The following is a 14,192-nucleotide window of genomic DNA, read 5'->3' on the forward strand; positions in this document are numbered from 1 at the left end:
TGATGACGTCAGTGGTGTGCAAACTTCAATAGCGCTTAACTTTACACGCGGTGGCTGTTTCTAAACAATTCAGGTATGAATGAATAGTTTGTTATAGTTCATTTACAACAGTTTGTAAAGTTCACTCAACGATGCATTAGCATTTAGACATGAACAATAAGGGGCAATTACGGTAACAATGAATACATTGTAAACCCGATTGTTAGTCTCGCTATTAAACGTGAGCTTCTGCAGCTGTGTTTTGACACGTGATTGCCTCTGTAGCGTGCAATGTGCATATGTGCCATTTTTATTTTATTTTTTGTAATTTAGAGCTACAAGCCCTCCATGGTGCATGCATGTTACTTACTATATGCATGTTATGTTGTGCATACACCTTTACATTGAACCATGCACCATTGAAATTTGTGTATTCACTTAGGATCGCAGAATGGAGAAATCACCCCTCAGGGGCTTCTGCCAGAATTTCCCGGTTGCACTACTATGATCACACGACGTATCAATTCAGGGCTAATATAAGATCACATACAGTGGGGGGGGGGGTCTAAGTTATAATACATTTTTTATTTATAATGCACTTGAAGTTGAAACAAATCTCAAAGTGCTACAGGTAAAATATTTGTAAAAACATGACAAAGCTAAAAAAAAAGTGGAACTAAATGGACCATTTCCATTTGGTTCCACTGTCTTGCACACTCATATTTACATTCACACCTGTGCTATTGTGCTTATTTATATTACTTCACATCACACTGATGGTTATGAAATTATTTACTTGACGATTAATAATCGCTCCGAATAAGTTGATGGAAAAATACTAGTATTGTTTTTGTCAGCAAATTTATATTTTAGTTTAGTCAGTCTTTGGAATAAAACTTAATGTAGTTTTAGTCACACTTTAGTCACCTGGAATGTGTTAGTGTTAGTTTAGTTTTAGTCGATTAAATGTCATGAGACTAAATCTACAGTTGATTTAGTAGACTAAAATGTGTTTTGGCGGGCCTTGATGCCGTCGCAATGACTGATTTTTACACTTGCTGAAAATAACCGATCTACAAGCTCACAACGTGTCTTAGCCTGACACGTGAGATTGTAGATCTGCCATTTTCAGCAAGCAACCAAGTGTAAAATGACTTGTACTGGATCTCTTGTCCACTAGTCCCTTCCTAACATTTTAGTCCAGTTTTTATTTGTCTACAAAATTGTCAATATATTTAGTCTTTAGTTTCAATCATAGCTTAATTTTCATTTTAGCTTCCATTTAGTTTATCAGTCTGAAAAATGGTAGTCGACGAAAATGTTCCTCGACACGAAATCAACACTGGCCTGTACTCCCCTTGTCGTCTCCGGTCAGTCAGGATGTCGCTGAACGACGTGAATGAGAATGAGCTCCTGGACTACGATGACGACGAGGTGGACGTGGACGCAGCAAGCCTAGTGGATCTCCTGGATCCCAAGGAGGGGATGAAGGGCTCCTACGTCTCCATTCACTCCTCCGGGTTCAGAGACTTCCTGCTCAAGCCGGAGCTGTTGAGGGCTATAGTGGACTGTGGCTTTGAGCATCCGTCTGAGGGTGAGAATTATTGTCCCAAAAGGTCACTTTATGTAAAAAGAATGGGGTGGGGGGAAGCTGTTCCGAAGGATCCATTGTCCAGTTCTTGTTAATACTTTTCATTGGTTAATTTAGGAAGTGTTCAGAAACCAATATTTGGAGGAACAACCCTGATTTTGTTAATTAATGTAGCACCAGTTTGTTTTCCCATCCAGCTGGTCATTTTTGCAGACTGTGACGCCCACAGCAGTGGGTTTTATTCTTTTCCTTGTTAAATTACATTTGGTTCAGGTGATCAGCTAATCAGTACTTCATTAAGTTAGAATGAGTATTTGTTTGAATTCAACAAACAGTGGAATGAAATGGCTGCCAGACATATAGTGATGCTGATTTAAGTAAACTTTAGAGTGGATCCATGAATGTATCTCCACATTTCAACTTTTTATGTTTTTCAAATAATACCCTACTTCGTCATACTACAGTGTCACACAAAAATTCAAAGTAAAATAGCCGATCTGCAAGCTCGCGTCTCGTGGTGCGACGCTTTGTGAGCTTGTAGATTGACTATTTGCTAAAAGAAATTACGTTAAATTGAAAGTGGTTAAGTGAGCCTGTGGGTTTCATAAATATTTAACCCATTCAGAACCAGAACGGGAACCGCTTTTGGTGTTATGTTATACTTTAGCTTTTGAAAAATCGTGAAAATGTTCAAATCTTATATATTTTATTTCAGAGCGAACGTTTTGAACTCATCTGTGCTTCTGGGGGGGGTAAATATTTTCAGATGTGGGTTGGCTGCCAATTACATATAATTTTTGACATGAAATATTTTTAGAACCACTGATATAGAAACATGGGGTTTTTCAGAAAACTGTCATGATTTAGAAGACATTTGTAGAATCTGTTCTCAGGTCTAACCCAATTAGGCCTGAAGTCGAAATTAAAAAATGTCTTCTAAATCCAGACTGAAGCCAAGACTCCTTAGTTCTTAGGTATGAGTCCGAAGTGCCTTTGGACGGTATGACACTTTGAGGGTTGAGCTGAAATAGGGGTGTTAGTATATTCGGATGAATCACCTTTAGTTCCAATCTTTTGGTGTTTTAACTAAGCATTATGTTATACTTTAGCTATTGAAAAATAGCTGAAAATGTGAAAATGTGTCACAATTCTTTGAATATAATATTCTTTCAGAAAACTTTATTTATTTCGACGTCAGTCCAAAATGGGTTAACTGCCCATTCTCGGCCTAGGTCTCTTTTTATAGTCGCGGCGACATCACTGCGATGACGTCCCGTTGCTTTTCTGAAATACCTCATGTTTCTATATCAGTGGTTCTCAATTTCAAGGACCCCAAAAATGATATACGATATAATTGGCCACCGACCCCCATCTGAAAATATGTTGTTCCAGGAACCCCTCAGAAGCAAAGATTTGAGTTAAAAACGTTCGCCCTGAAAGAATATATTCAAAGATTTGCGCCACATTTTCACGATTTTTCAAAAATAGCTAAAGTATAAATTAAAACACCAAAAGGGGTTCCGTCCCAGAATGGGTTAAAACATGAATTGTGTTATAGAAAAAAAGAAAATGTGTATGAACTTTGCATTATTCAAAGTCAGAAAAAACTATTTGTTATTTATTTTTGATCAGTTGCCATTTTCTGCAAATAAATGCTTTAGGTTAAAGGTATATTCAGTGATTTCACTTAATTCAAATATCACTTATTTTTTTGTTTTGTTGTGATAATCCTCCCTACTATAGAGTGTGCTGGCCATATAAGGAGTTCCTCCCTGTCCCCAGTTAACCCCTGGGGGTCAAAAAACCGTAGGTTTCGTTTTTGACTCTCTATCCTGATTGGACGAAAGGCTGGGTCCCACAGCCAAAAACGAAACCTAAGGTTTTTTGAGTGAAATCACTGAATATACCTTTAATATTTGTATTAGGAGTTGGAAGGGAAAGGAACTGGTTGGAATAACTTGTTGTTCCACGCGCTACATCCAACCGGGGAAACTCCCCTGTCAGGTGAAAATAAGTGGCTTGGACTCCTCATGCATTGAAGGAAGCATGAGGTCAGTCAGTTGCTCTCCCCAGGTTGGCAGAGGGAAGTGTAGAGCCCAGGATTGCATTAGATAATTGACACTAGATGAAAAAATGGGTTACAAAATCGTGGGATAAAATAAAATAAAAATATTTTCTAGACACACAAACTGAAACGAATAAAAAAATACCTTGTTTCATGGAATATATGATGATGTATTGTTCTGAAGACATAATCTTGGTGGTGTACATTGTTCTTGCAGTCCAGCATGAGTGCATACCTCAAGCCATCCTTGGCATGGATGCCCTCTGTCAGGCAAAGTCTGGAATGGGCAAGACTGCTGTGTTTGTTCTGGCCACTTTACAGCAGCTGGAGCCCGTCACTGGACAGGTAACATTACCCACTCAAACATAACAAACTATTCAAGAAAATCAAAATTTGCTGCCAAAAACAACACTGCTGCAATTGTATCATACTATAATGTTTCATTCGACTCACGCGCCTTTCTTGCTTTAGGTGTCCGTCCTGGTGATGTGCCACACCAGAGAGTTGGCGTTTCAGATCAGCAAGGAGTATGAGAGATTCTCCAAATACATGCCCACCGTACTGGTATGGACTGTGTGCTCATCTTCTAGTCCAGTGGTTCTCAAACAATAACCACAATATTTTATACTTTGGTTATTCAAAAATAGCAGATATACAAGCTCAAAACGCAACACTTTGTGTTACACTATGCTTGTAGGTCTGCTTTTTTCTTTACACATCTTTGTCCTGAAAAGGTTTGACAACCCCTGCTCTAGTCTAGCCAACATCTGTACAATTCTACAACACTGCCTCCCAGAGGCGCTGATCCTCTGTAATGCATCCCATCTCCATGTGTGTCTCTCCAGGTAGCGGTGTTCTTCGGAGGTCTGTCCATCCAGAAAGACGCGGAGGTCCTGAAGAAGAACTGTCCTCACGTGGTGGTGGGAACACCGGGACGAATCATGGCCCTGGCCCGCACCAAGATGCTCAACCTGCGTCACATCAAACACTTCATCCTGGACGAATGTGACAAGATGCTCGAACAGCTTGGTGAGAATTAAATTAATGAAATATTATAATATTTAAAAGAATATTAAGCCATGATTTAGACCTGATGTCGATATTTAAAAAATGTCTTCTAAATCATGACAGTTTTCTGAAATACCTATGTTTCTATATCAGTGGTGCTCAATATTTCATGTCAAGGACCCCAAAAATGATATGTAATTGGCCGCCCATCTGAAAATGCTGTTCCAGGGACCCCTCAGAAGCAATGATTTGAATTAAAAACGTTCGCTCTAAAAGAATATATATTCAAAGACTTGCACCAGATTTTTCAAAAATAGCAGAACTACAAGCTCGTATTGCAGCTCGTATTGCTGCTATTTGTCAATAGCTAAAGTATAACATAATCTTTAAAACACCAAAAAGGGTTCCCGTCAAGAATTGGTTAAGTTGGCGTCATTGTAAATTTTGGCAGCAATTGATCTAGTAGTAAGCAAGATTAGCTCTGGACAATCACACAGACACACATACTTGACCCACTTATATATGGTTAGCCTCCTACAGACCTATGATTCAAAAAAAGTATTGACTTATGACTAAATAACTCGTCACCATCAACTCTGTTCATTCCCATTTTTGTAATTAATGTAAAGTTTTGAGAAGATGTAACTATATATCCAAACATCAGATTCAGTGTGTGATTAGCTAGCACAGTACTCGGGCCTCACAGCTGAAATGTATTTGCAACACCATGTGTAATCAATGAGATGGTTCAAAGGTTACCCCTGACCAACAATATGCCTATTATACAGACGTTGAGTAGCTGTTTTGGGCCATATGCTGCTGAAATAGTATGTACAGTGTTTCCACTTTTCAGTTCCATGAAATTGTGAGTTTGTGAAAATGATTTGCTCCTTAAGCGAGTGTATACTGTACACACTGGTTTACATGGAATGTATACATTCTGCATCGGTTCCACATGCAGTGAATGGCTATATGTGTTATTTGAGTTGAAGTTTGTTTTGTCATTTTGTTTGCAAAGGCCTTTATAAGAGTTCATACATTTAGGATATGTGGTGTATAGGTGTGTACGTAATTCCGTTGATGTGTTTTGTTATTGTCTGTTGTTGGTGGTGTTATGGTTGTTGGTATTTTAGTAGTCGTCTGTCTGACCAGTGACGACAGCTGTATGCTGCATTATGAATTTGTACACATGCTGCAAACCGAGAGCTGGTTGAAACTCCTCATGAATACTTGGCTTGTTTAAGCCCCAATGTTCTTTTTCCAGCCACAGAGTGAATATATTGATTCTAATCGAGGTGTTCTTCCACCCTCTTCCAGACATGCGCAGAGATGTCCAGGAGATTTTCCGCATGACGCCCCATGAGAAGCAGGTCATGATGTTCAGTGCCACCCTGAGTAAAGAGATCCGTCCTGTCTGCAGAAAGTTCATGCAAGATGTAATTAATTACGCCTCTTCTCTTGCATCACCCACACCTCTCTCAACACCTCCTCTACTCCTTTCCCCACTCTGCCATGCCTTTTGGAGAGGACTGGAACCGCGTCACGATTGCCTTAAGACCTCCATAAATAAGAGCTACTAGCAAGGAAGAAATGTCTCTCCTTATTCCAAGAAAACGCCTTAGCCAGTGATAACTAAATTAGCTAAGATAATTATAATCAAAGCATACTATGTGTGCTTTGTGAAACACTTACATTTGGTAAGGTAAGGTAATTTTATTTATAGAGCGCCTTTCAAAACAGTTGTTACAAGGTGCTGTACAATAAAATAAAAGGAATAAAACAAGAACATCTCAATCAAAAATAAACCAACAATGAAATAAGAAACAGAGCAGCGAAGACAGTACCTAGATAATATAAAACAATACATAGAAATCACTGGAGCAAGCCAAAATGTTTGCGGTACAAATGCGTTTTCAGTAGCTTCTTAAAGATCTCAACAGATGCAGCGTTTCTCAAGCAGAGTGGTAAATCATTCCACAGCGTAGGTGCAACAAAATCGAATGCTCGATCTCCTTTGGTTCGCAGCTTAGTGGCAGGGATAATGAGAAGACCTTTGTCTGAAGACCTAAGTTGTCTCAAATTCACCTTGGGGTGCACCAGTTCACTTAAATAAATTGGGCCCAGCCCATGAAGAGATTTATAAGTAATTAATACAAATTTAAATTGAATTCTGGAGTCCATAGGAAGCCAATGCAAGGCTGCTAGCACAGGAGTGATGTGTGACCTCCTTTGTGTGTTAGTTAGCAGTATAGCAGCCGCATTCTGCACAAGTTGGAGGCGGTAAATAGAGGAGCGACTCAATGTTGTGAACAAAGAGTTACAATAGTCCAGGCGAGACGAAATAAAAGCGTGGATACGTTTTTCCAGGTCTTGTGGTGTTAGTAAAGTTTAAATTTTAGCAATGTTTCTCAGCTGGAAAAAACATGTTTGGACAACCTTTTTTACGTGGGCTGGTACCACTGCAATTAGTTTACTACACAACCTGGTTTTGGCCATATTTAGCATATTTGCCCTATTGGCAATGAGCTTTCATTAGTGAAATATTCAAAGTTTTACTTTATCCCCAGAACCAACCAGGCCTCACCATTGTTAGAAAATGTAAGACAGATGAAGATAATGTATGGGATAAATTGGATAATACAATCGAATATGTATAGGTATGGTAACTTCAAGTGGCTATCAAATAATTAAGTACTACCACAGATTCAAGGTTGTACTTTATTGTTAAAACTTGTGTACATATAAGTAAAAATAAATAACCTATTTTTGTTTGGCTTAAGACAATGCAAGGAAGCCAAACAAAAATAGTTACTAATAAAAGATAACTTTTTCATGTGAACTTATCAAAATAACTGCTCTATAATCCTGGCAGTGAAATCTTTCCTCTGCATTGTTCAAAAACCTCAAGCTTCCTTCTATGTTGTTAGGCAGGCCTTCCCCCTGAGGTATAACCACACCATGTGGCTGAATGTAAAGGAATTAAATTACAACAAGGAAACATTCTCACCTACAATAGTCTTCTAATAGAAACACTGAAGTAAAGCCCCAGAGAGAGAACCAGGCCATAGTGATTCTAGCTCTTGAGGCCTCTGTAGTTAATTACTTTTCCCAGCAAAGTGGAGGACAGTGAAAAGAAATGGAGCCTGAGTCTGTGTTCCACCTTGCCAGAACAGGCCTATTACTTTTATTGTCATTCGAGTCAACTTAAATGGAGTTGAGGTAACTGCCCTGAGATAGACTAACCACTCTGTAGGCGAGCACAGCAGTTGTAAAGTGTAGCAATCGTTTGGTTCTTTACAGCACAATAATTGTCAACAAGGTCTAAGAAATGGCAAACGTGAATCCTGAACACTGGGAGCAGGCAAAGAGTTACATGATAATGGAGGTGGAGAGCATGACGACGATGTGTAGTGTCCAAGTCTATTAAAGTATAGAGCGTCGCAGTCCCCTTTCATGACGACGTGAGACCCAGAAGTGAATTCCCCGTTCATTTTTTCCATAGGCTTTTCAAAAAGTATTACGTTTACAACAAACACAACATTTTGGGCCGAACAAAAAAGAAAAACAAGAAAAGTGTTGTAACCTGCCGTTTTCTTCTTCTTTCTAATTATTTGTTCGGCCGAACATTTTTTGAGAGTTTGTTGTCAAGATTTGTCACAACTCGAGTTGGCTTTGTACGAGGCTTAAAGGTCTTTAAATAAATACTTCTTGAAATGTCTGAGGAAAATGAACAGGGAATCATTTCCTGGGCCCTGGTAGGGGGCGGGACTGCGACGCCCTATACAGCATTATATTAGATGGTGCTAAATAATTCAAATTAGAATTCAGAATATAATTGATGACATATGTGATATGGGTACAGTACAGTTAAGTATATACATTTATGTCAGCCTACTATCTGTCCCTTAAAAAATCAATAAAAGGCGTAAGCCGCAAAAAAAAAAAAAAAAAAAAAGTATATACATTTAGGCTTCCTTGGACTAGTTTAAATGATACAATTCCCTGATGATTCAACCCCTTCCTTCTCCACCCTTACCTTAAAACACTGTCCAACCCATTCCTTCTCCACCCTTACCTTAAAACACTGTCCAACCCATTCCTTCTCCACCCTTACCTTAAAACACTGTCCAACCCCTTCCTTCTCCAGCCGATGGAGATCTTTGTGGACAACGAGACCAAGTTGACCCTTCACGGGTTGCAGCAGCACTACGTCAAGCTGAAGGACGGCGAGAAGAACAGGAAGCTGATTGACCTGCTGGATGTGCTGGAGTTCAATCAGGTGATCTTTCTCAGCTGACTTCACTTCAGGGTTGATTAAACAAATCAATTTTGTTATAAAGTTATAAACTGGTGGAATTGAAAGGATTTAATACAGAGTTTACAGGAAAAAAACTTAGTTTTTCGAGAAATATATTTAACAAAGAACTAATCAACAACAAATTCTTGGTCGACAAAGACAAAACAATTTGATGATACAACAGCCTGTATTTATTAAATATCTTACAATAATCTAATCTAATCACCGGAGTAACACCGACATTTCATCTGTACAAATTACATAATTCAAAGACTACTTTACCCCTGAGTTTCTCCTGCCACTGGAAGAAAGTATGATGGATCACCGACTCCCCCGTTGTTTGTCTGTGACTCATGATAGTCTAAATGTGTTCCAAAGGCCATGCTCTTAATTTGTGGGAACATTTTCGTGTTCGTGTGAACAGTTTTGAAGCACCCGGAAGAACCATCTACTTCCGCATTTTTTCCCCGATTTGGGCACCAAAATTCGGTGCCCAAAATACGGAAGTGCAAACGGGCGCTCAATGTTAAACCCCATGCTACACGGGGGTTTCCTCGTCATAACTCCACGGGTCTGCCTGCAGTCACCACCTCGTACCACTAGGGCCCAGTAGTGCTTCAACGTTGGAGAGCTGCACTGGGGGCTTTTGCGTTCCCCCAAGGCTTTCATTTTTTGGAGCCGAACGCGAACGAAAATAAAAGCCTGGGTACCGACTCGGCTAATGCCCAATTAGTACTGCAAGTATGTAAAACAAAAAACAAGGGATCTCATGCGTCTTATGCATGTGGTACCAGCATGTTTAATCACAGCCACAAAAAAACCCAATGTGTTGTTGTCCAGGTGGTGATCTTTGTGAGGTCCGTCCCTCGCTGCATGGCTCTGGCCCAGCTGCTGATGGAACAGAACTTCCCTGCCATCGCCATCCACAGCGGGATGGAACAGGCAGAACGGTAACGCTTATTCTATAGTATAGTTGTGTGGCTGAAAATAGCCGATTCTACATGCTCATCATTTAGAGATTGTAGGTAGGTTATTTTGGGATAGTTTTGGACATACTGTAGATCTTACAGATTGCAGCTTTAAACCCCATTTTGGGCAGAAACCCCTTTTGGTGTTTTAAGCATTCCGTTCTACTTTAGATCTACAAGCTCGAGCGTGGCACTCGGTGCCGTGCTACGAGCTTGTAGATGGGTCGGAGGCCAAATACATACAGTATAATTCTGTGGGTCCTTGACATGAAATATTGAGCACCACTGATATAGAAACATGAGGTATTTCAGAAAACTGTCATGATTCAGAAGACATTTTGTAGAATCGATTAATTGGGTTAAGAATAAAATGGTTCTTTATTTCCCAACCACACAGAAATACATGACACTGTGTGGTGCTGTTGTTCATCCCCTCCCCTTCATTACCTCTGTAGACTGTCACGCTACCAGCAGTTCAAAGACTTCCAGGCACGGATCCTGGTGGCCACCAACTTATTTGGACGCGGGATGGACATTGAGCGGGTCAACATTGCCTTCAATTACGACATGCCTGAGGACTCGGACACTTACCTACACAGGGTAGGAATTGAATAAAACATTGACCGTCCCCTTTTGCTACACTTTCTGTTTCCAATACCCCTGTTGTGCAATCAGCAAAAAAGGTAATCTTTCTTATTCCAACAAGGTTTTTTTTAATTGGGCTCCAGAAGGATGTATGTATTGGTAAACAGCACAGCGATCACACCGATAGTCATGTTGCTAGAAACATAGTCTCGCGTTACCAGACTGTTGCCTCTCGCAATTTCCAAATGCTTCCATCATACATTCTGGAGCAACGGAAGAGCGGTCATGAGTAAACTATAAAGCGGAAGTGGATACTGGTCTGCTCCCCACTTCCGTTTCGTCTTTACAGTCGCGCAGATTTATCCTAATATAAATAGAAATCATCTAAGCATATATAGCTTGTTGCTTAGCAGAAAAAAAGCCAGCCATAAGCCCTAGACTAGGGGGTGTAACACTACTCCTCAATTATCTGTTAAGCCTGTACAGTCCATATCTCACCATATGTACTGGGTTATACTTCATTGTAAAATTGTTATGTAACAAGCTTACAACACGTCGCAAGTATGTAAACAAGCTTGTAGATAGGCTATCTTTGCTATTATCATGACATGCCCCAAAACCAGGACAGGTTGAAAGAGTTTTAAAAACATCACATCTTTTCTTTTTCTCCAGGTTGCCAGAGCAGGCAGATTTGGTACCAGAGGCCTTGCGATCACATTTGTGGCAGACGAGACCGACGTCCGCACACTCCACAGTGTGCAGCAGCGCTTCGAGGTGAACATCACTGAGCTGCCCGACCAGATCGACATCTCCTCGTACAGTAAGTACCTTTTATGGATTGTCTTGATTCATATTATATGACCGTTCATTGACCACAACAGCAGTCGGGTAGCCACAAGCCACGCTTCTACTTCTAAAGAAGACAAAGAAAAAGGTTCCTCCAGTCAACTAACACTGGTATATAATATATTCAAATAGACATCCGGCATCGGTTAGTCTAGGGGGCGACTCACTCCTACGGAAATGTTACTGACTGAACAGCCAAAATAGGGCGAATGGGTCGTAATGGAAATAATACGTTTTTGACTATGATGACTGTCAAAAATGTATTAGGGCTATAATTATTTATTATATTCTTTATTTGTCTATTGATTACTTTTTTGAGTGAGCACAGCACAGTACAGCACAGCACCACTCACTTCAGACACGTCTGAATTTTCTCCATCAATTCAAATTGATTATTTTGTATAATCTATTAAATCGATCTGTTGCACACCTGTTTCCTTTAATACTGTACACCTGACCTAAGATTAGAAGAATCAACTCTATCTCCCTCTACTCTCCTTGCAGTTGAACCCACACGGTAAAGAGGACAACGGAATCCATTCCAATTTCTTGTGTGCAAAGTTTGTTTTAGATTTGCAGTTTAACACTTGTTACAGAAAGTGAAAACTTTTATTTTATTTTTTTCAAGTTGAAAACACCAGATGGCAAAAACTTAATCTTGTATATTATCCCATCATCATTTATTTTAAATGATTAAAAATGGGATTTTGTTTTATTTTTTATTTCACGGTATTTGTTTATGAAGCATGCAGTGCCCTCTGCAGACTGAATGTATAATTTAAAATATCTTTCAAGGTACTGTGATGTGGTTTTGGATAAAACAAGTTTTTTTGTTAAAATGTTTAAGCTGTATAGTGTTGCTATATTAACAGAAAGTAAATTTCCAGGTGGGACAGCAGTTTCATTCAATCAGGAGAACCTATTTGTCAGGTTAAATTTTATAGTGTTCCGTCATCTTGAGAATTCTTTTGATTTTCCGTTTAACAAAGCTCGTGTTTTGTTCTTTAAGTTCCTTCATTGTAAGGATGTTGTCTGTTTAGTACAGTAAGAATACTGTTTGGTTAATAAATGCTTTTTTTCAATGACATCTCTCTCATTCTTAATCCAGCTGTGCAACCAACTACTCTAGACTAGGGCTTTAAGCAACTAGTCGACTAGTAATTCCACTAGTTGACCTTGCTGGTACTAGTTGACTTTTTTTTCTCGTTTTTGTAGTCCTCAAGATCAGCTAGAATGCTAGATTATATTCACCAATGTACACAGATATATATATATAATATATATTTTACATAATAGGTTAAACAGTTAAACAACTAGAGCCATATTCTAGACTGCTATGAAAGTATTTATAATCAGTTGTTTACTGCTTGGCTATGCACGCTCAACAAATATTTGACTTTGATGACAGTTGTTTGTCAGTTAATTGCTATTTTCCTTTCTGTGGCTCTAAATGTGAACAAATAGTCATAAGCACGTTACCGAAACACAGCTGGCCTGGTGCTCCCAGGGCTCAGAGGAGAGCTCCAAACATCTGTTCCCTGTTTGGTGAAAGAAGTAAAGAGTGAAGCTTGTTAATCCTGATGAACGTTCTGCCAGCTCTACCAGAAGAGCCAAGCAGGCAACATCCAGAAATGTATCTCTCTGGATCTCTGGGTAAAAGCAATCTCAGAACCCATGGACTAAAAGTCCAGAGATTACAGTAAACGTGAATAACTATGGGACAAAAGAGTGGAAACCACTCCAAAGAACAGCAATGTCTGTGTGTCCGTGTTCACCTATGTGACGTTAATGAGCACCAGTATGTACCAATAGGGGCGCTGTATTACTAAAACAGAGAGAGATAGTATTAGTGCTGTGCTGCACTGTTGCCTGCTAATGAGAGGTGGGGGGGGGGAGAGAGGGGATTTGCAACACTCAGTTCACACGGGTGTGATTTTTTTTAATATAATTTGTATCCCATCTTTTTCTTTTAACCCAAAAATCGTGAAAATGTAGTGCAAAGCTTTTGAATATATATTCTTTCAGAGCAAACGTTTTTAACGCAAATCTTTGCTTCCGAGGGAACAACATTTTCAGATGGGGGTCGGCGGCCAATTACATATATTTTTGGGGGTCCTTGACATGAAGGTTGAGAACCACTGACACACAAACATAGGTTTTTCAGAAAACTCAGGATTTAGAAGACATTTGTAGAATCGTTCCCAGGTCTACAGAAAAGCAACACCAGCATGTTTTTGAAACAGGAAAGAGCGCAGGAAGGAATCTGACAGGATGACAACTTCTGTTTTTTAAAGGAAGTGGGGAGAGATAACTGGCCATCGCAGGTCGTTTGAAACAATGGACTTCTTCCCACTTTTGGTATCTTTTTCATGCAGCGTAAGGTCAATACAAAGAGAGACTCCCTAGATATGTGGACAAATATCAAAATAGTATTTTATTTGCAACGTATTAAAGTTATAAACACATCAGGCAGTGGTTTTTACACATCACCATACAGACAGGAATCAATCAGCCAATCTTCTGGAAATGTCCCAAAGCTACAGTACAATGCTTACCATTTATTAAACTCTAGCCCACTTTTTATCATTATGACAAACAATTGTTGTCTTTCCAAACCATTGTTTGGAATCAACTTTAGTTATTTTCAACCAAGGTTCATGTTTTAGGTTGTTATTAGAGAAAGTAGAAGATGGTTAATCTTTTTCCATTTGCTGCTTTCTTTCGTTTTAGGGATTTTTTTTTGACAGGGGGCGGGGGGCATTCGAGCATGGGGCTAAATATGTATTTTACAAAATGTTATAGCGATTTCTTTTTAATTATTTACTATAGTCCTACTAGACCCCAATAAATTAC

At 39.4% G+C, this 14,192-nt stretch overlaps 1 protein-coding gene across 1 annotated transcript; it reads left to right on the forward strand.

Annotated features, from left to right (window-relative positions):
* Nucleotides 1-7: 7 nt before the first annotated feature.
* ddx39b (DEAD (Asp-Glu-Ala-Asp) box polypeptide 39B) lies at nucleotides 8-12,322 on the forward strand. The gene is made up of 11 exons (XM_083765972.1): nucleotides 8-73; nucleotides 1,355-1,573; nucleotides 3,853-3,980; nucleotides 4,107-4,199; nucleotides 4,481-4,664; nucleotides 5,961-6,079; nucleotides 8,791-8,922; nucleotides 9,781-9,890; nucleotides 10,364-10,508; nucleotides 11,166-11,313; nucleotides 11,844-12,322. The coding sequence occupies exons 2-11, from the start codon at nucleotides 1,360-1,362 to the stop codon at nucleotides 11,858-11,860; spliced, it is 1,290 nt and encodes a 429-aa protein (XP_083622098.1). The 5' UTR covers nucleotides 8-73; nucleotides 1,355-1,359; the 3' UTR covers nucleotides 11,861-12,322.
* The last annotated feature ends 1,870 nt before the right edge of the window (nucleotides 12,323-14,192 follow it).

This window comes from Protomyctophum parallelum (genome assembly GCF_964188405.1).
Source record: "Protomyctophum parallelum genome assembly, chromosome: 1".
Lineage (NCBI taxonomy): Eukaryota > Metazoa > Chordata > Actinopteri > Myctophiformes > Myctophidae > Protomyctophum > Protomyctophum parallelum.